The 22,782-nt window shown below is 42.1% G+C and overlaps 2 protein-coding genes across 6 annotated transcripts in view; both read right to left on the minus strand.

Moving 5' to 3' along the window:
• The window catches only part of LOC143521454 (metabotropic glutamate receptor 4-like), a 93,896-nt gene extending 85,883 nt beyond the window's left edge, over nucleotides 1-8,013 (minus strand). For both annotated transcript variants that reach the window (XR_013132753.1, XM_077014333.1), the window contains exons 1-2: nucleotides 7,853-8,013; nucleotides 7,631-7,763 (exon numbers count right to left, since the gene is read on the minus strand). The gene's annotated coding sequence lies outside the window, so the exon portion shown is untranslated. The remainder of the gene's footprint in view (nucleotides 1-7,630; nucleotides 7,764-7,852) is intronic.
• Nucleotides 8,014-8,840: 827 nt separating this feature from the next.
• On the minus strand, nucleotides 8,841-22,549 carry LOC143521455 (ras association domain-containing protein 1-like). 4 transcript variants are annotated; one of them, XM_077014337.1, is made up of 6 exons: nucleotides 21,070-22,549; nucleotides 19,098-19,222; nucleotides 10,748-10,852; nucleotides 10,279-10,573; nucleotides 9,922-10,037; nucleotides 8,841-9,557 (listed from the first exon to the last, which is right to left on the minus strand). In XM_077014337.1, exons 1-6 carry the CDS (start codon nucleotides 21,383-21,385, stop codon nucleotides 9,411-9,413), a joined length of 1,104 nt encoding a protein of 367 aa, XP_076870452.1. In that variant the 5' UTR covers nucleotides 21,386-22,549; the 3' UTR covers nucleotides 8,841-9,410. The 4 variants fall into 4 exon arrangements, with proteins under 4 accessions (XP_076870452.1, XP_076870455.1, XP_076870454.1 ...); XM_077014340.1 differs by lacking the exon at nucleotides 21,070-22,549 and adding an exon at nucleotides 13,258-13,436; XM_077014339.1 differs by lacking the exons at nucleotides 19,098-19,222; nucleotides 21,070-22,549 and adding exons at nucleotides 13,258-13,436; nucleotides 13,654-13,779.
• Between the last annotated feature and the right edge of the window lie 233 nt (nucleotides 22,550-22,782).

Here is a 22,782-nt window from a genome sequence, read left to right on the forward strand (position 1 = left end):
AAATAATCCACAGTGACATAATTTTAAATACTGTGTGTCATAAGTTCATAATCCTGAGCCAGAGAACAATTCAAAATGAAGAAACCAAAGCACAACCAAGTGATTTCATATTCAGGCCTTAACTGATCACCAGTGACCAATCACTAATGTTTCAGACTTCAGGCTTGTGGTTAGAACAACTACATGTGAAGGTGACCACACACTGTGTTCAGCCCAGCCACCCGTGGAGCATGTTGAGGGTGTGAGAGAACAGCCCCACCCATGAATCCATGGCTCCTCAGGTATGACGTAGCAGACCAAAAAAAGATCAAAGTGGAGGACCTGGAGCTCCCGCTGAGGCAACCATCCAAACGAGAGAGACCAAAGTGGTATATAGCTGTGAAATAACCCCCGCCACACACAATAGAACCACTGTGCTGTTTCAGAGTGAGAATATGATGTATCATCAATCATGATGCTGCTCCAATGCTGAGTTATCGCCCCTGGAAATAGGGTTAAGAGTAAACTCATCAAGCTTGCAATCGGTCACCTCGTTCCAAGATGTCAGCCAGCCTGTTCCTTAACTCAGGCACACTCTCGATGATGGTCTGAGTAGACCAGCTTCAGACCTATCAGACCTTCAGAGTTTCACTGATACAAAGGTAAATTCTTTGTAGTAACATAACGAGCCACAAACTACATACTGTATTACATTGTGTAAAATAGTTCATACTAAAAGTTACACTGTGGTTGATGTTTGATTTGCATATAAGACAATGCATTTTAATCAACTCAAAGACCTCAAAGTAACTCACCAACTCAAAGACCTCAAAGTAGCTCACTAACTCAAAGGCCTCAAAGTAAGTCAATAACTCACCATGAGCAAATGAGTTTTAGGGTATGCCGGGTTACTGAATCACAACACAAAAACTAGACAGTCTGTTAATAAAATCTTTAATGTTTTAACAGAGCTCATGCAAAGTAAAGAACATAACAATCTAACATGTTGAACCTGTTAAACCACATGATGCAACCATGAAATGATGTTGAAAAATAAAATGGTGCCATTGCATACTGGTACAGTTGTGGAATTGAATCCTGAAAATGAGACCAGTTAAGGGCCTGGCCTCGAAAATGACACCTAGCATTGCCCCCACCTTAAATCTCCATGCAAAATATAATTGTTTAGCTAGCTATACAATTATTAAAGGTGAAATAACTTTTTAAGAAGTACTTTTATCTTTTATCTACTGCTCTGACTAAAAATGGCCAAGCCCAATACATTCAGACACCCTCCAGCTTTCTTGCTAATTAAGCAATAGGGTTAGTGAGTTGTTATTTTATGTGACAGTGAAAGTGAACAAAACAAGACCATGTATTTACAAGTAAAGCAGACACCCAAGGGCGAATGCACTGAAGTAAGCATCTTCATTTAGGTTTCTATATCTACATACATGGCAAACCAAGATGAATTTAAAACCTAATCTTTTTCATTGCAACATACAAGTGCAAACCCACAATTCTCTCATATTATTTTCAGCAATTTGAAAATAATATGAAACGTCCACGAAAGTGGACCAAACCAAAGATTAGGTCAAAAGATAAGTTTACAAGCCTAAGGGATGTCCAAAACACTGGCATTCTACAGTGCTATGAAAAAACCCACTGTCAGAAAGACACACAGGCACACAACAGATTCAGATTGTCAAAATGGCGAGATTCAGGCTTTCTGAGAACGTTTCGTGATATCAGATATGTAATTATCCAACTAATAATCATGCCATACCTCGAGAAGATCCCCGTTATACACTGCACCCTGAAGAAGAGGCTGAAAGGGCCATTATTAACATCTTTGCAATCTTGTCTCTCTTCCACAGCTATCTGTCAATTAGCATGCTTCATGATACATCTATAGTTAAGGAGTACTGTGGGATTCTCTCACCGGGTTGCTGTCTCTGCATTATTAATTGGGAAGTTCAAAGTAAATAATTACATCTCATTATCAAATCCTGAGAATATTTAATAGAGTCTCTCTCTATCTCTCTCTTTCCAAGCTCCCTTGTTTTTGCCGAGCTGTTTGCATGGTGTGACCTCCCCCCCCCCTCACTCCTCCCCCCCACCTGCAGAGTGCTACATGGTGAAATCAGAAGGAGTAAGATTGGAACAAACTGCTGTCATCAGTATGTAGCCCTATTCCCCATTACTAGGGTCAGATTTCCATTCAAGGGCTGCAATTCCATTTCGTTCTACCCAAGCCCATTCTCCTCCATAGTGTGGTCAATTCAAGGGATCACCTTGTTATCAAAGGAGCAAAGAGAACACCCAGAAACTCCGTCAACCATAAGTCATCATCGCTGTGGACAAATCGTGGCCAGTTCTTTCTTCTGAGCTAAATGATTTTTCATTGAGAAACAGTGAATGGGGATTGTAGTTCTATTCAATGAAAAGCCACTTGTTGGCCTGCCTCCTCATTTGAATCTATGCGGTTATAGCATCTGAATGAGGATTCTGAATGCATGCTGGTTCTAGCATTATTTATTTCAGAACAAGGGTTGTTTGCCATCTGTAACATCTGAAAAATACAGACTTTTGCCCTTAGATTTGCTTGTTCTTTTGCCGCATGGTGTTGCATGGAGCTCAGTGCTGTACATTATTGTGTGCACACAGACCTGCTTTCCAGTGCCACTTTTACGCATGAAATATTTAATTCAGAGTGCTGCCAGTGGATGGAGGGTGTGATCTGATGGACCCTGGCGTTAGGAGGCTGGGTTCAGCTGAAAGTTGAAGGGCGTGCCTGTATGTGATGCTCATATGCCCACTACTGCGTGCTCTTTTCCAGCTGTCTTTCACAGTATGAAAAGCTGGTGCTCACAGCATCCGAAAAATCTATCAGCCACTCCATGCCACAAGATTACAATGGCTTTTGACTGGGTAAAGACTGCCCAGAATGAATAGTTGTGGCTCACAGATTGATTTGTGTTGCCCTAATTCAAATGTTCATCTAAAGGCACAATGATGTCTATTATTGCAGGACTTGTTTGCTTAAAGAACAGGAAACTTCCTGCCAAAATGATGCACACGGCAAAGGCGCTAGTTATCCGTGTTGTGTAGTGTGTCCTCCATGGTCAAGGGTCCATTAAGACTCGGCTGTGTTTGTAGTGGGAGGGAGAGGTGGAGGATCGTTTTCTTTTATCCTACCGCTAAGCAATATTATCGCCAGTCTGGTGGCTACATGGTCACGCCGAGGGGTTGAGAGCGGGAGCTCTCCTCTGAGCATGTTGAGGCACTCACCCGTGCAGCGCAGCCAGCAGGTCGGACCGACACCGAGGCTGGAACCGCGCGCACGAGAGAAATCGTGTCCACGGCAACAACCGCACTGATGTGCACCGGCGGAAAAACCCGCCACAGACCAGAAACTAAAATCATGCTCGAAGACAAATGGACAAATATGACTGTAGCGTTGTTCAAATACGCATTTCACGCTCTGCTTTCGTTAGATGTCACGGCGCACCGCGATCGGCATCTTGTGCTCCTTTCTCCCCCTTTGTAGATGTCACTTCTGTGTGACGAGCCTCAGCGCCACTGCAGTATCTTCACAGGAGATCGGGTTTGTTAGGTGGAGCATGTGACACCGGGGACTCTTTGACACTTTTTTCCACACACTGCACTGTCAGCTCACTCTGGGGCCACGCAGGTCGCAATTTGCTGCTGCATCTTTTCCTAAAATATTCCTCTGCTTGTCAAGCATGTTCTAAATCAAACGCGCGGCACAATGGAGCAAAGAAATCCTATTTGTGAGAGAAAGGCTTAAGACGCACTCGCATAGACCCTGTTTTGCATTCTGAAGATAACTCAGAGGCAGTCTTAATGGGCAGGCTGAAGTGTAATGGGTTCAGGCCCAAGGAACCACCATACCCTGGAGGTCTCTGCAACACCTCAAAATAAACCAAAGCGGAGTGTACTTCAGACTGCCAAAGCCTCCGTTCCATACTGACCATGAGGTCTCCAGAGGCGGTCTACAGCGGCTACACCGACTGCACAAAATCATTATCTGTATAGCTGCTTAAATATTGGAGCCATGTATTTGTGTTTGTGTATGGATTAGAGAGCAGACATGTGCTAATGGACTACACATCTTCCTCCAGCTCCAGCCTGAGAGCCGTCCCATCTCCAGCGTGTCAGAGTTTCTTTAGACCGGCATTCGCTCCAACCGTGCATCTGTCCATATCTAGATATAGAAAGGCTAAGACTGTTCAGTATTCAGTAGATGATTTTATATCCAATATAAATGTATAGAAATGAATGATGGGAATTTACAGCTTCCAAATATTTAGTACCCCAAGCACAGCACCATGTAGGGTGGAAATGTTTTTACTCAACCAGGTTATAACTAATGTTACTCAAACAAACAGAGCTACATATACGAAGTACAAAGCTGCTGGCATAATCTCACCATAGAGTCTATGACCCAACTACTTTATTTATCAACATGCTCTCTGCTGATACTCTCGTATATTTTAATTCAGTTCCTGGCTCTATTTGTTCAGCTAAGGGTACTAGTATTCAGCAAGAGTGTGGTGTAAACACTGTTTGTGTGTGTGTGTGTGTGTGTGTGTGTGTGTGTGTGTGTGTGTGTGTGTGTGTGTGTGTGTGTAAGAGAGAGAGAGAGAGGGAGAGAGTGATGTGATAGAGAGTATTTGTGTGCGTGTGCACTGGGGATACTGAGACACAGACTGTTCATGGGGATAATAACTTCAAAGCAGCATTGTCTGAGGTAATCAGAGCTACCAACAAACCACTTAAGGGAAAAAAAACGTCTTAGAATCTGCACACTAAGATCCTCATTTACTGCCATGTCACATTCTGTCGATTACAATGACAAAACAAGAAATATTAATATTCAGAATTTATTGCATGGAAAAAACAAATAATTTTGATGAGTTTAATGAAAATAATATGTAGATGTCTGTAATTTAGTTTAGGAAGCAAGTGTATAAAATAGGCTTGGAGTGTAAAGAAAAGGTGCTAGACAGAAAACTCATGTGCTGACGGATGAGTCACGAAATGAACCAAACTGCAGCTGTCTGCAAAACTGCTTAAAATATGAGTGTCAGTCTAGTGACTAAGGAAAATTAGTCTGCTTATCTGTGTGACTTTTTAGACCAAAGTCCAGTCTCATATGCACACACACACACACACACACACAAACTGTGTCTTTTTTGGTATTGTACATATATGATTAATTTGGCCAAACATCACAGACTTGCTGGCGTCAGCCAATCAGAAGGTGGAGGTGTTCTTGTTTGTAAGTTTGTAACCAATAAGGCAGTATGACAGGATCTGTTATTAAAACCAGGAATGCTAACATGTTTAAGGACTTAATGATCTTAATGCAATTGCAGACAAACAATTATTGAAGGAGCTAAGTACATCATTAGTGAGAAGGATGCAGAGTGTAGGACTGGTACTGTTATGCCATTTGATGAAGACTTGATTTTGTCCTGTGTTGATATGAAAGGCATTAGCAGGATAACACTGTAAGGTTTCATACTACACTTCACTGTTCTAAATTTGCTTTTATGCTTAGTCAGCAAGGTGAGATACCAAACCCCAAAATAAGAAGATTTTCCTCTTTTGGCTGATGTTTGATCTCTTAGAAAAGTGCTCATATGACAGCAGTGATAGCAGCTTTCAGACATACTTAGAGGCTTCCTAAGACATGAAATTGATCTCGCCATTTTTCCCATGACAAAACTCTTACCTGCCAGTAGTTGGCCAGTCATAATGCTTATATCTTTGCTGGGGCTATGTTGGAATTAAACCGAAACCAACATTTTCTTCTCAATTGCAGATGGTGCATCAGCTCGGCCAAGCTATTTCAATTCTAAAACAGGTGCCAAATTTTCCATTCAGTGACCCTGACATAGAGTTTATATACACTGTCAAGTGTTAGACGATCAATTTAATTTCATTTGATTTATTCCCAGTCCTAATTGTATTGGTCGTATGGCATTCAATCTCATCATCATTAGCTCAGTTAAGAGGTAAAAGAACTCACCGCTCCCATCAGAGCAGAGCAAACCCCACCCTCTTTAACCCAGTGCAGAGTTCCATATATCAAATGAGGTTTGATCCTCATGTGGGGCCTATGGACGTTTGATTGAGTAGTAAGGAGTGGAATGCTTTTTAGCATCTGGCTGCTGTTGAGTTGATGGAGCACAGTAATCGTACTCAGTAATCAATAAGAAATGCCAAACGTGTAGATGCCACATGCCTTAAGCATACTGAGTAGATCCCGGTTCACCCACGCAGTTAACTTGATGGCAGTGAATCAAAATTATACATATAGTTTCCAACAGAAAAATGTTACATTGCGTGCATGTGAAACATGTGATCTATAATTTGCTTATGTGTAAAGATAAAATATGAGTCATTTAATTTGCCTCTGCCATCTGTTTCATTCTCCCCTGTCATAAGGAACACTCCAACCTAACAGAGAGGAGAGATCTCAATAAATGGTGTTTATAGGAAGTAGTTGTTCAGAGAAACAATATTGTAAATAAATGCTGTTCTTTTAAAATATTTCCCATTTTTGACAAGTCTCAGGGAACAATTTTGTCGTGGACTGAACATCCATACTTATTAGGGTCCAAGCAATGTAATTACATTTCTTTCTGATGGAAACGCTTTAACTGTTGTCGTGAACGAGCACTCGCTCACTTTATTGAACAGATGGCATTTGCACATCACCAATTAGAGTTAATCTTGCCAACATGTACAACAACGTTTAAGGACTACTCGTGGTCCTGCTGGTAATAATTATTTACCCATTTCTTACAATAACTGACCATTAATGTTCCTTATTCGTTACTCATCCTTATTTAAACGACAGTACTATATTATGAAAAGGGCGCACGAGCCACTTCCCACTGTTGTGCGGGCGCTTTAATCAGGACCACGCGCTCCAGAGTGCCTCGAGCTCGCGCCTCTGCAAGACGGAAACATTGGCTCGCGCAGAATTCCTCAGGCAGTCTTGTCTTGCCTATCTCTTTTTTTCCTGTTGACCCAACATTTTTCTAGGGATCCATGTGACAAAAGGAAGCTCTTATAAAATGTGACAGCTTTCACACCGTAAAACTCTCGCACTCAACACTTTCCCCAGTGTATACCGCAAGTATAAAACCCCAAGTGCATAGCAATCAGCGTTAACCCGTGATGCCTTATTTAGCAGCTCACACTGCATCCTGCTGTTTGAAAGGAACACTAACAAACCTGTTGGCACTATGTGGATGTAAGAAACTATTTAAAATTTGGATATATTGGAATATATTCCTCAGACATTCTAGCCAGTTTCACTCCATTTGTATGTCATCTTGAAAACTGTTTCAAGAAAAATCTTGAAAAATGTTTGTAAAAACGTTATTATGCAGTGCCATGCGGCACCTTTTACTCGATATCACATCAATAAAAACCTGAAATTGTCTTCTCTACTCTCTGCACGATACACGTGTTTTATCAGCATTTTATTTAGAGGAAAAAATAGACAATTTCAGCAAGAATAAACATTGTTAATGCTGGCATTTAGACATGCAGAACCTCTCACAATTTCCAGTAGGTGTAAGATTTCAAAGTTGACCCATTTCGCACTTACCGTTCCTGGCTTTAGCAGGTCATTTTGCGTGTCTGTGCATTATCAACTTAACGCAGGCTTTCGCTTCTGTGCGCTGCCTTGCTCATCAATCGAGTTGCGGTCTTCCGTCCTCCGGTACCACCAACTCCATCCCCTGCGCGGGAATAACAAAATAATTCTCTTTAATCACGATCGCAACTAAAAACAAAATCTTTTGCGCCGTCCACTGGTCCTATAGCTTACACTGAGATAGAGTACACTCCTTTTCTCCAACTCTGTCTGAATTCACTCAATGCATTTGTCTTAAACACCATTCATGCAGTGAAAGAGAAACCAGCGCTTCCATCTAGAGCGAGTGAAGATGACTAATGGTACCCAGTACGGGGGGCTCGTGCTGAAAGGGATGCTGCGTGTTCCCATCCATGCATCACATCCAGCGCCCACATACGTTAGCCCGCCTGGCCATAAACGTAGCAAACCCAAAAGTTACTGTGATGTGAGATTTATTAAAGCTCTCACACACGGCCAGTCAGACTAAAGAAAAACAGTTTCATTTTTTATAGTCTACTGTAATTATAACCTATAGCTGCTTACACTGTTTCTTCCGTGATGCGTGAAACAATAATAATGAAGCATGTATTATTTTTGTTGTTGTCGTTTTGGTGCTCTTAATGACCTAACTAAACACCTTTTCGTGATATGTCAGTCTCATAATTCGTACTTGAGATGTATTATGTGAGTAGTCTATTGCATGGTGCACGCCTTCTCCGGCGTTTGCTTTCACAAGAACCTCCCTCCAAATACACATTTAAGCTCCCTTTAGGCACACACGCTTTACCATGTATCAGCTTCTGATATGACGCAGAAATTTCTGAAACATAGGGGAAAACTTACTATTTATAAACTGAGAACGTCTCGTTTTAATTTATTTCAGGGATCGCAGTAAATCACTGGATAGCAAGTAAACAGTCATTATACTTTGATCTATGGGCGCTCTGAATTTCAGGACCATTATAATCGACTGTACGTTCGGTACTACGTAATGTAGTTTTAATTATATGTTGCCATCTACTGGTGCAACTATCCTTTAAAGCGTTATTTCCACCACCTAGTGGTGGAATATAATACATCAGAATTAAGTTTGTTAATTGGGAATTTAGTGATTTGAGCCAAAATGGAGGACTTACATAAGATTTCAATTCATTTATTAAACTCAATAACAGACCACCAGTCCAAAAGAAAAATATGTTTATTAAAAAAAATAAACAAAAGCATTTGCACAAAGACTTAGGAGTTAAGTGAAACTTGTGATTTTTTTTATTAGGTGACAGGACAAAAAAGAAATGAAAAGACACTTAAATGACATAAAAACATACAAAGACAGAATAACAGTATTTGATAAGGAACAAGACTTAAGGTGTGTGTGTGTGTTTTAATAGACAACAGCAACTCTAAAACCTCACACTCAGTGAAGCCTAGGGGAGTTCTGTTGACTCTCCATAGAAACACAGGGTCTTTTCTATGGGAATCTCTGTGTGCAGTCGTTCAATCACACATCATTCACGACAAGTTGGTTCTGATTTCACTCGTCCATTTCCCAGCTCACTCGCTCGCGCTCAGCCACGATTCACTCTCCTCACGTACGCACATCTGCTTGCGCTCTTGCGCTCCCACACGTTCGCTCACTCTCACTCCCTGTCATCGCACTGATGACAGTCCTCATGGGTCTTTGGACAACAACAGAGACCGAGACCCCCTAGTGGCGCTCAGTCAGCAGTGCAGGCTCAGAGGGTCGGCGCCGTCAGCCCGGGTTCGAGCTGACCAGCGCCTCCTTCATGCGGTCGCGGGCGAGAGTGTAGCGCTGTACGATCTGCTTCACGTGTTCCTCCTCCTCACGCTTCAGAATTCGCAGGAAATTCTGAAGCTCTGGCATAGAGAATGCATCCCACTGGAAGAAAAAACAAATGATGGCAAATACTTTTTAAATAAAAGTGTTAAGAACAACATGAATCTTTTCCTGTGCTCATGGCTCTCTCAGTAAGGGACACACCCTCAAGGAGCTACCTAATTATCCAACAAGAGAAGGGATAATAAAGTGTAGAGTTCTGTAGACAATGTTACATTTCTTGCTTTTAGTAAGTTATTTTCTTAATGACAATTTGTGAAATTCATCTTAAAAGATGTTTTTGTATACAATGGTACGCCCATTTTTTGTAATGTGTTATTGTGTTTTGTAGATGTGTTATTGTGTTTTGTAGATGTGTTATTGTGTATACTGTAGACTGCTGGTAGTTTTCCTGACAGTCACTTACATTGACCTCGCCGGTCTCATTCTCCTTCAGCACCAGACTCAGGACTTTGTCGTTGGGTCCGGCACACAGGCGCAGGTAAAGTGGACACTCATCATCAGAGAGCTTCCGTAGGTACACTGGGGTCAAGAGAAGGTTAGAGAGACACGGTTACATGGACATCTAGCAGCTGTCCACGCTAAAGAATGTGAAGCAATCTACGAAATTCTAAACCCAATCCACAACACACACACACACGAAATCCTAACTCCCACTGAACTGGTTAAGGAGGGCTGGTACATGTTACACAAGTGAAACACAAGGTTCACTTTTCACATTAAAAAGGTGAATTCACAGCACTGCACCCCAACAGTTTCACACCTTGCTCGTGACGCTCGGTACGTTCAAACAGTGCAAACTTGGCAGGATTGTCGATGACGGTGAACTTCTTGAGCAGGGCCTGGATCACGTCTTTGGCGCGGGTCTGAGAGCTGATGTGCAGGTGTTTAGCCGTGTCCTTGGGAAGGTAGAACGATGTGCGTCTCTTTACGACTCCGCCCCTCTTCCCACTGGCCGACTCTTGGGCCGCAGTACGTTTATGTGGAGGCGGGACGGACACTGGCCTGACCAGCTTCAGATGAACTTTAATGAAGCCAGTGTAGCTGCCATCTTTGTTCTGTGTGCAGTTCAGACAATATAATAGGGAACAGGTTCTGCATCAGTGCACTGGCTAAGTAAAATAAACAATATGAAAGGGAAAATTAACAAAAGAATATAAATGGAAATTTTAAGTTTTATAGAAGTTTAATTCAGTTGGATAAATGTTTTCTTTAGTCATTTTAAGTCTTACCATACACATGAAGAGGTTGCTATTGATCTGTGCATTATACTCCTTTACTTTGTGCTGGATCTCTGAAAGTGAAAATTCTTGTTTCTTACTCTCAATTACCTCATCCTGTGGGGGAGAGAAAGATAAGAGTATATTAATCATCATTTCTGTTAGGTTCTAATTTCCTGACAACAGTGGGTGGATAAGTCTATTACCTCCTACATTGAGTCATCATTAGCATTTAGTTCACATTAATCGAAGGGTAATTACTGGTGCTCATTAATCTCTGATGCTACTGGGTGCTGGCAGACAGCTGTCTAGAACTTCCCCAGAAATCCACTGACAGAAAAGCATCTGGACTTCATCACCTCAGATGCCTTCCAGGCAAAGCACGGAGCCCACATGGAGATTGTGTGGGAGTCAGGAGATGAATCACGCATTTCTCACACATAACTCTCATGTCACAAATCTGTGCACAACTGACTGCATGAGGACAGCTGTGCTGATGGGTCAGGTCATATAATTGTCTTAGGTTGAAAAAGGATACGTCTTTTTAAGGTCTCACCTCTTTGAATATGTGTGGAGTGCTTAACTCGCACTATGAGAGTTCCAGTGCTTTATACATTTTAGATACCAGTATGGCATATGCTACCAGGATATACTACCAGGATACAAGCTCACAAGAGATGGTGGGGTAGTTTCAAAAACCGTCTCACACAATTGAGAGAACAGCTGGAGACAACAACTGACCTCTTACAAAAAGTTCATACCCGACATTACCATGCGCCACCACAGCAAATCTTTTTACTTGTTCTTTCTTAGGTGAAGTACAATATTTAACTTTCACTTTCTTAGGTGAAGTAATGTCTCACGCTCTTCAAATAGCAGATCATTTTGTATTCCATGTTGAATTAAAGTAACATAATCCAGTACTCTTTTCAGTTAGCCACCAAGTTGCATCAGACTTCCTACATTTCCTGTTGAATTAAATGGGGCAGACCCATGATGTCACTGCTAGCCAATCACATCCATGAGCCCATCCTATTTCTCGTGAGAATGACACCATGTGGATTGTTGCAGCTGCCCGGTCATGCATGTCTTGGGTTTAGAGCTTGAATTCCTGAACCTGGTTAGTGTAAAAATAGCTCCTTCCCCCCTCCTGCCTTTTCCCTAGAGAAAGAAGGCCTCCCTTGTGTGCCTTTACCATGTGGGAGTCAAACAGCTTCATTTTTCATTAGTGTAGTCATGCTTCCTGTTTCCTGTCTATACACAAACATATTCATCTGGTTTAGTCAGAAAATGTAACACTATTACAATGCTACAGCTTCTATTAATTATATTTATATTGTACTCAAACATCAAATTTCCTCTTTACACTAATTTATATATATATATATATATATATATATATATATATATATATATATATATATATATATATATATATATATATATATATATATATATATATATACTGGGTGTGAACAAGACCCATATAACTAGGAACAATAGGCAGCTTTCAAAGATGCAGAAGTGGACATGGTTTATAAAGAAAGTGACTGTGTCCCAATTTCAAATGAAAGGCACCTATTGATCCTGAAAGGTCAGGATCTGACCCCAAGACCATAGCTTACTGAGACCCCTCCTGACAAACTGCTTTAAACACCCCTCATTTAATAATAAAGTGCACATTTGTCACCATCACTAGATCAATACATGTAAAGCTTAACGACTCACTTAACACACTGCAATCAAAAAAATCAATAATCAATTAGATAAAAGTCTAACGAGAGAGATAGGCTTGTCTGATCTCAAGGGTCTTCACCGATCAGGGTGTGCTTGCATTGACAAAAAAACTAATAATAATAACAATATGTCCCACAAGAAAATACATGTGTAAAGATGTGTTTTCATTATAGGTTAAGAAACCTACTACACCATTAACATTCTATGACAGAAACAAACAAGACAGATGAGTCTAATGTAAGCCAGTTTGTCATGAAACAAATTAGTACACACTAATAATCAAGTTTTGCATTTGACTACCCCGTCTGTGAATTCCACTGGTTTCAAAATAAGTGTTGATGTTTAATGTGACCATCACCCATGCCAAAGTAAGCAGAAGCAGACAGTGAGTCATGCACCCAAACACCCTCGTGTCTCCCTCAGCGCGTCTACGGGCCTGCCTGCGGTTCCAGCTGAACACTACCAACACATTACCTGCTCTTTCCCTTTAACATGCACACATTGGAAACAGTCAAATGTACTTGTCAGGAAATCAAGCAAAAAATAAATGACATAATTAGACAGAATACTCTAATAAAAGGTAGTATATCTATAAGGCTTCAACAATACATCATGCATTAATTCAATGGTTTAATGCAGTTTAATGAAGAGATGCATGTAGCTCTTCCTGCTGGAACATTCACAACATCTAGTAAAATAGTAGCGATCGTAACAAGTGAAACCGAGACAATGTTTGGACTCTTGCGAGCAGGGCGGACGGGAACCTCCTGCACAAACATCCTCACCTTCTCTTTTTTGGGTTTGTGAAAGAAGGAAGTTCGTGCGGTGAAATACTGCTCCAACTCCGAGTCCGAGTCGCTGCAATACCCGCTACTCGTCGAACTTCCCCAAGTCTTCTCAAAAGACGGGGTTTGCTCGGAACCAGTAACCCCACTCATTGTAAGAATATCTGGAGTTCGTAAATCTGTTCAAGGTTAGATATTAACCGCTTGGTTAGGCTTCTCAGTGAAAGAAAGTAGTTTTTTCTGCTGAAAATGAAACTATACCGCCTGTAAAATCCACACTTAAGCCGCACTGTCAAAAAAGTTAATAATTCTTATTAATCGCGAACTATCTGATGCTGTTATCGTACAGTACGCCTATATATCCGGCCTCGAACGAGATAATGTAACAGTTTTCACCGTTTCCACGTTGCTGCTTCCTCACGCCGGATGCGCCCCACCCTCACAGTTGAGATTGGAAAATACACAAGCTGAACCAGCCCCGCCATGATTGGCTGAAAACGGGAAGTTCCAACACGACGGTGACGTCATAGCCAGGCGCCATTCTATCGCGCGTCGTTACGCGCGGGAAGAAAAGCTCAAACCATGGAGCATCGAAGTGCTGATTGGCTGGGCGTACAGTTGCGTAGGCACACGGGGACAATCGGCCTTCTGTTGTCTGTTCATTTATTTATGCATTTACCTATTTAATGGCGTAAATTACAAAATATACATTAATAAAGCATAAAACTCTCCATCTCGACAATGATGATAAAAAAATCTAATTGTAAACTAAACGTGATCATGATTAAATGTGATAACTGTTTATTAACCATTACTGTACAAGTTAACATTTAGTCATGTTAACATTGTAACATGACTAAAGGGAATGACAAATCAGAGAAATTGAAAGTTGAAATTGTGCTTCTCTCTCAGTACATTTTTGAAACGCTCAGTAGCCTGCAGAATATAAAACAAGTTGGTGTCTACTGTATGGTATATCAATAATGGAGTATAAAATAACTGGAAGTAAAACTGGGTAACTTCTATCGATGAATATGTCAGCCCAGTCAGCGTTGTTCTGCAGGGATGTGGGAGTGTAATGGAATTTTGCGGGAGCAGAATCCAAAGTCTCAGTACACTTTATAAAACGTGGTTCATTATTAAATGCATTCAGTAAAGGTCTTAAGCATATACTGGTCACAGTGCAATAATTGTCTCTGCAGTGTTTTACTAATTTCCTTTAAAGGCTGCACTAAGAGTTTACAGTTAATAGCATGCTGATGTTTGTTGCAAAACAAATTAATGATTGTTAAAACATATTGGTGATTATTGAAGCTAATGATGTGTTTGTCTCCCTGTCACTGGCCTGACCAGCACCTCTGTTCAGAATGTTTATATTTTTTGTGCATATTCAGAGAGCAAATCTCTTGCTTCTCTACTGTAATTATATTGTATTTACACAGTTTATGTTTTTGAAGCTTTTACATATTTACTCCACTGTATTACAAGTGATAAATCCTCATTTTGATTGCCGTGCATAGTCATGCAGCTACTGTTTTTAATCCGATTGTCTGTTGACTTGACACTATAAGATATAACTTGCAAAACACTAGGTAATGATATTGACTCCTGTAGTTTAGTAGTAGTCTGACTCAATGGTGTCTTGAATTCTGGCCTATCCGTACTATTACCTAGGATGTATTCTGTGATCAGAAGCAAAGCACATTGTAAGTCGCTCTGGATAAGAGCGTCTGCTAAATGCCGTAAATGTAAATGTAAATATAGGTATGGTTCTGAGAGGGTAAGCCACTTTCCCTGTGGTCATTTTACAGATTAGCATTCCTCAATATTTACTGACAATGCAGTACAGTAAGAGAAGAAAGTGTCAATGTGAAAGAAATCTCCTGAACAGCAAAACATTTCTCATTGCATTCATAGCAAGTTTTACTATAGGCAATGTGGGCTTTGTTTATTGGCCATTTTATTGGAAAATCTGAGTTGGGATTGAACACGACAGGTATTGATGCATCTGAATATTGAAAAAAAAAGTTTGGGGGGACTGAAAATATATCCCTTGCATATCTCAATCAGCAGTAATACGTTTGTTCATAATACTCCATAATGATCAGGTCATACTGTGCTCATAAGCACACTCAGTAGTGATCGCTGTGATTGGTAAGAATTAGCTCAAAAACGCTATTCAAAATGAGAAAAGCCTGACTGTGACTCAGGAGGTGTGAAGTTAAACAACATGTTAATTGTTCTTTTTGCAATGAGGGTTTTTAATTGTGCAAAGTCACAGTGATTATGAAGTGGTGGTAGAGTTTTTGTTTGCATCCCTACTCACACAAAATGTCAGCGTCTAACAGTAAACACACACATAACCTTGCAGATGTACAGTTAGAGACTATCTGTTCCACTGTACATGGAACACCTTGCATGTGTCCAGTTAGAACCCTTGTGTTCCATTTCACTACAAACACCTTTTAAGTGCACAATTAAATTAAAGCCGTGTTTCAGTGTACTAGAAACACTTTGCTGGTGTACAAATAGAGCACTGTGCTCCATTGTACTTGAAACACCTTGCAGGTGTACAGTTAGAGCCATGTGTTCCACTGCACTAGAAACACCTTCAGGTGCCATGTGTTGCTATGCCTATTTTGTATTAGTCATCTTCTATCCATTCATCATTAGTTAGTTTCTACTTGCTGAATGTTTTTGGCTGAAAGTATCAAAAACACAGCAGAGCTCTGCCTATTACCAGTTCACCACCCACAAATCTGACACTACAATGGAAGTGTATTGGAATGATCAGACACCGAAATACTTCCACTTTACAGCATGGTTAATTTAAATTAAGCATGCAGTTCAGCATAAATGAATAATAATATTATTATTATTATTATTATTATTATTATTAAGCAAATATATACTGTATTACTCATTTACTGCCCTGCTGCATAGGTAGTGAGTTTTTGTAGACCCCATAATCCACATTAGGGCATTAGGTTTGGTATTGCTTAATAATATCATAACCTCTTAGCCATCCATTATTTTACTTATTAATCTTAAGGCACATTATTACTACTGAACTGTGAACTGTGAATTAAAACTAATGTGAAATAAAGCATTAAAGATTGGAGCCAATGGCAAGACCTGGAAGATTAAATGTTTGATTTTAAGTTTTACCTATTAGCCAGTCAGCACTGTCCCTGTGATTAAAAACAAAGATTGAGCAGTAATAAATAGGGCACAGAGGGTTAGATGAATAGTGAGAGCCAGAGGTGGATTACACTCTGTATCTTCAAGGTAGATGCATCTAATAAGGTAGCAAGTGAGTGCAGGTAATTTAAATGGGGCTAAATTGGGCTATAGTGCACCTATATATAGTGACGTTTGTATTGTCAGACAATATTGTTACTACTAAGCTAACGATGGGTTTTTAGTAAACGACAAGACACCTTGTGAAATTGATACGATTTACTGTTTTGCTAAACTTCCTGGTACAAAATGCACTTAAGACCTTAAACAGATGCACAATTAATTATTTACCTACTGTCACGCTACGGTCCCCGAACCCTTCCTTTGGGGCGTGTGTTAATGTTGTCTGCGTCTATTCGTCTGCGTCTGTGTACCTCCGTGGGTGTGGGTGCGTCTTGTCATTATCCGTCTCACCTGTGGCTCGTCTCGTCATCACGTGGGGTTGATGTGGTCTGTCTATTTAATGTGCGTTCGCGCAGTGTCTTGTGCTCGTCGTTGTCTACAGTCTGCACGTTGTGTGCTGTGTGTGAGTGTTTATCGTGCGCTGATTGCGCAATACTTGTTGTTAAATTAAAGTGACTGTGTGTGAACAACCGGACTCGTGTCTCGTCCGTCTCTCTGGCGCCACCGGCACAGAACGACGAGCCGACAAGAGACACCAAGCCATGCCAGGCTACACCACCCGGCCAAAGAAGGGCAAGAAGCCCAGCAAGCGCCGCCATGCCTCTGCTCCTGCCCCACACCGCGCGGCCACCGTAACTCCCGAACTGATGGAGCAGGACCCGTTATGCAGCATCATGCTGCTTCGGTCTCGGGAGGCCAAGACGGTGGAAATGGCGGAGTATTTCCGCCAGACCGCGGTGCGGATGTGGAAGGAGCGACACCCCTGTCCAACCAGAGACCTCTCGCCCCTGAGGGTAGGCTCCCTCGAACTCTGCTCCACAGAGAAGACTCCTGAGAGCGAGTTCGAGGGGGAGGAATCGGAGAGTGAGGAGGAAGAGGAAGATCAGGCTCCCTCGGTTTGTTCCGCCTCCACCGTGGACTACGGTGAGGAGGAGGACTACCCTCCATCCGTTTGCTACGCCCCCACGGTGGACTATGGTGGGGGAGAGGGGAACGAGGAGGACTACCCTCCATCTGAGTGCTCCGCACCTGCCGTGGGCTACGGTGAGGAAGAGGAGGAGGAAGACGACGAATACCCTCCGTCAGACTGCTCCGCACCAGCCGTGGGCTACGACGAGGAGGTGGAGGAGTTCGAGTCGGAGGAGGAAGGCAGTCCGCCTCCCTCGGAGTGTTCCGCTGGGACTGTAAAGGGGAGGTGGACACCAGAGACGGTCCCATCCTCCGATCGTTCCGGAGGAGAGAGGATGGACTGCTCCCGGGGTGGCAGCCCGGAGCAGTCCATGGAGTGGGACCAAGGAGAAGAGGAGGAGGAGATGGAGACCGCAGGGGATCTCCCAGGCGGTCCGCTCGGGGCGTCCGCCGGTCGCGCAGCACCCGGCACGTCCGCCGGTCGCGCAGCACCCGGCACGTCCGCCGGTCGCGCAGCACCCGGCACGTCCGCCGGTCGCGCTGCACCCGGCACGTCCGCCGGTCGCGCTGCACCCGGCACGTCCGCCGGTCGCGCTGCACCCAGCGGAGGATCCGCAGCAAAGACCGGAGGAGGACCGTCCGCTGCAGCACCGGCAGCTCCCGATCTCTCTCCCCTTGTCGCTCTACTCCTGGCGCGTAGTCTGGCGCCTGTTTCATGTTTGTGTATGCCAGTGTTCGTAAGTCTTCCCATTTGTGTGCCTAACCCGTTTTTCCCTTTCGTTCCACTATGTGTAAGTGTACCTGTGTGTGTGTTTGTGAATGTCCCGTTAAATGTGTCTAACGTGTTTTCCCCCGTCTTCCCAGGGAGGGTGTTCTAGACTGTGCGTGGCGGACTCTCCGCCGAGGGCGGTCATCTCCCAGACGCAGGACTGGGCGCTTCAGATCCGCCCATCGACGTGGGTTCGGGGCACTCAGTCCTGTTGGCACCCCGGGACGGGTAGTGCCCTTGGTGGGGGCGTCTGTCACGCTACGGTCCCCGAACCCTTCCTTTGGGGCGTGTGTTAAATGTTGTCTGCGTCTATTCGTCTGCGTCTGTGTACCTCCGTGGGTGTGGGTGCGTCTTGTCATTATCCGTCTCACCTGTGGCTCGTCTCGTCATCACGTGGGGTTGATGTGGTCTGTCTATTTAATGTGCGTTCGCGCAGTGTCTTGTGCTCGTCGTTGTCTACAGTCTGCACGTTGTGTGCTGTGTGTGAGTGTTTATCGTGCGCTGATTGCGCAATACTTGTTGTTAAATTAAAGTGACTGTGTGTGAACAACCGGACTCGTGTCTCGTCCGTCTCTCTGGCGCCACCGTCACACCTACATAACAACTTATGCCATTAGGATGAAAACATTGAAAACATTTAAACTGTTTCATTTAAATCATATATATAACTTCATATAATAAGACAGAAACTAAACAAAATCATTTCCAATTTTGGAATCCAAAAAAACAGTAAAACATTTTAACACCTATATATAAGGTAAGGACTTCTGAGGAAGTGACCTGTGGCTGCATGTCTTACCACATTGGTATCCGTTTCACTGCTGTCTTGGGCATCATCAGAGTGATCAGCAGTAGAGCTCTGATCTTGACTGCAGTCCAGTTTAATTAGTGCTCTACAGCGGTAGTGGCATGTGAACCTACAGTCTGGTGGAACACACAGGGTAAGAGCCTATGAGAAGGTTGATATATTTGTAGTTCTTAGTTATCAGATCACTAAACATTTGGTGTGTGTGTATGCTTCTATCTTAAGGAGCATAAAAACATGCGTGTGTGTGATGATACAGATCCATCAATGACCTCCATGTAGTTTGTTTGAAAAAGGGCAGCCTTGCTGGATAATGGTTGCTAAAATGATTTCTGGTTACTGCTTCATTTAGTAAGACCTTGGGCAATGAAAGAAAATATGGCTGAAAAATAGGAAATGTTTTTTTTTTTTTTAAATAAAGCATTTATCCATTTTAACCATTTAACAATACTGAACAATACTGAAATATGGATCCATTTTAACAATACTGAACAATAAACACAGCGAACACCTAGGCTTAACACATAGATAAGCTTAATGATTATTTAGTACCTATCTACTTCCCTAGAAACTGGGACTAGAAACTATTTTAGAAAGTGACACTGTGCTGGAATTCACTAAACGATATGCAGAACCTGACCAAATGACTAAAACATAATGATATATTTATAGTTATCACTAAATATCAGCCAGAATAGAGAAGTGAAAATGTCTTAATCAGGTTAAAGTCTGACTCAGTATATCATTTCTATAAAATGGCAGCTGTTTCACGTTTACACCAAAGCAAAGACCAGAGATGACAGACTGAATGGAAACCACATGTTGAACAGGAGAGGACAGAAAGCAGGAATTCCATGAGTCAGATGAAATATAAAATGTTTCCAAGAGTTATAAAAGAGCGTAAGGATACAAGAACGGTGAAAAGACTGCAAAACTGGAGTGAGTGTATGCATTCGTTTTGCATGAACAAAAAGCAGAGGCAAGCAGAAGAAAAAACAGCCAATCACAAGAGGAGGAGACACTGCAAGGGACTGTGGGGGAGAAAGGAAAGAAAGAACAGTTGCCTCAGCAGGAAACATGTTGTTTTCATATGTACCATTTTGTGGTTCACAACAATTCATTCCAAACCCTCGTCTTATATACAGACACGTATAAGTTCCATATCCACACCCTCGCTTAAAGCCCTAAATTCAACCGTGTGCTAACAGAGGAAAATTCTGTCATGTTCAGATATAAACATGTTTCATTCCCATAAATAGCATTATACAATTTATTAAAAATGATACCATGAACCACAGAAAAAAGAGAATTGTGTTTACAACCACAACCTATAAATTATCACCAACATAGTAATTTATAGAATATACCTGAAGATTTCTATTCATATGCCTATTACTGATATGAGAGAGAGACAGAGAGAGAGACAGAGATTGTAGTAAAGTGCACAACGTTTCCAGAGAAACTGGGCATTTCAGACAGAGGTCCTTCATCAGCTGTGCAATATTGCACAGCTGATGACGGACCTCTGAAACAAAAGGAGAAGGAAACTGGGTAAAAGTAACAGATGTGACAGCGAACAAGACATCTGTCAAAGCCACAACACATCCCTTACTCAATAAACCACATGAACACCCAATTCAGTTTAATTAGCTGGGCTACACATCTGTTCTTGGAGAGCAAGAACATATAGTTGACAATAATTGCTTGACACCTTATCTGTAGCTATACTGGTCTGGAGCTCAATGTATCTGCTTGAATAGTGTCAGAGCTTTTCAGTCTGAATGAGTGTCCAGTCCTATACAGCTGGTTCTACAAATCTAGATAATATATTTACTTTACAATGATTCGTTGAGTTGGCCTGGCATTATTATATTGTCCAATCACAGTCCATATTATCTGCTTTATGTCAAACACTTATTGTACGGGGGAAAAAGAAAACCACAAACACTTTCACACAGTAACTCACTGGCACATCGCAGGCTCTGTTTGTACACCCCCCAGATGAAGTCTCCACAGAGGTCACACCAGGTGGGTTGAGCGTGGCTGCATGGCTGGAAGTTATGCCCCTCCCCCGTCTCCTCCACCAATCGTGGATCCTTCAAACTGTCTCCCAGTAGCCTGATTATCCTGACCCGGTTGAAAAGCTCAGGAACCTTCCCAGGGTTTATCCTCAAGGCATTGACTCTCTCCAGACGAGGCGTCCGGGGTGGCACAGGCGTCGCCAGCTCGATGCGGTCCTCCACTGCAAGCTCCTTAAGCTCAATGAACTCCCCCAAAGACATGCTTCAATTAGCACCAGCCTTCTTCAACACAGTTCACACAAGCCCAACTGACTGTTGAAATAAACTGTCTGCAGGGTCTTTAAATCAGTGTGTAGTATGATTTGGAGTCAAGTATATCTTACTGCGTCCACTCCAATGGTCAGTGTCTTTAATGTTTTAAGGGATCCCGTTGCTTCAGAATTTACATGAGTGAAGGTCTAAAAGTTTTTGATGGTTTGGATGTAAGTGCAAATGTAAATGTCTTTTTCAAAAAATATTTATCTTAATCATTTTTAGATTTCAATTGAATGGCATTTTTGCATTTAAGAAACATGTATCTTTATAAAAATATGTCACTTGAGCTTCATAGACTGGTAAATAGCTTAAGACTACAAGCAAGTAATTAGACTAGTTGTTTGGGACTAGCTAGGGACTTTCTAGCTAGTGAGTTTTTGTGCGTTGAAAATAAATAGTGGTTTAGTGATAGCAGAATCTTGATTTTGTTTTAGCAGAATCTTGCAAAACGTCAGTTCAGTGAATAGAGGCCTTGTGAAGGGGTACTGTCATTTTTACATCCGAATCAAAGTTCTTAAAGGAAAAGATAAAGATGCTCATTGAGAGGCATTTCCGTCCCGTTAAGATTTGCCATATAGTTCGCATACTGTAAGAATGTAGACATGAGGTCCGATTCAAACTAGGTTTTGTTGAGCACAGGAATTCCTTAATAGCCTACATACCATATTTTTACTACACAAGGATATGGACTATTTAGTTTAGATACGGTTTAATCTAAAAAGACCGGGCAAAAAATAAGTGTTCAGTTTGTTCTTAGAACAACACGGATCCATCTGTGCTGCGAGATAATCCAACGTGCACATTAAGCGCAGAAGCGGAGATTTACGTCGATCATGACAACCGTTATAAATAACTTTAACTTGTACGAAGAGTAACTGTAGATTACTTATCAGCATTTTGTGTGTTTAGAGAATAGTTGCTAATGGTGAAGTCCACAGTTCATCTTGTAGATGTCTTGCGGCACGAAACGGTCCTAAAAGTTTCTTATTTCCAGCGAGGTGCGAACTGCTGCTGAGACCTGCAGAATTCTTACATAATCCAGAATAAGATTTAATAACGGTGCGCGTCGCCCGTCCACTTCCTGAGTGTGTTCACACACTCCTCCTCAGTCCGCGTAATGGTGCCTGGGGCCCGGGCACCCCCCTCCTCCTCCTCCTCCGATAAGAGTATACAGCACAGCGGGGGAGAACACACTCATTCAGTTACACGAGGCTGACTTAATACCATTGTAATTGGTTGCTTAATACACTCGTTTATGGTCTGACTGAAGCAATTGTGTTTAGTAATGCTTAAGTAAGCCGACAACGTACGCTTCGTGTGCAAGAAGAGTGCAAATAATTAAA

The sequence above is a fragment of the Brachyhypopomus gauderio genome, chromosome 8 (assembly GCF_052324685.1).
Source record: "Brachyhypopomus gauderio isolate BG-103 chromosome 8, BGAUD_0.2, whole genome shotgun sequence".
In the NCBI taxonomy this organism is placed as follows: Eukaryota; Metazoa; Chordata; class Actinopteri; order Gymnotiformes; family Hypopomidae; genus Brachyhypopomus; species Brachyhypopomus gauderio.

Coding starts and splice junctions, on each gene's coding strand:
- LOC143521455 (XM_077014337.1), bottom strand. CDS start 21,385: ATGTCTTTGGGGGAGTTCATTGAGCTTAAGGAGCTTGCAGTGGAGGAC. Junction 19,223..21,069: donor ACAGAGCCTGCGATGTGCCA/GTGAGTTACTGT, acceptor GTGTTCCACCAG/ACTGTAGGTTCACATGCCAC. Junction 10,574..10,747: donor GCAACCTCTTCATGTGTATG/GTAAGACTTAAA, acceptor AACTGCACACAG/AACAAAGATGGCAGCTACAC.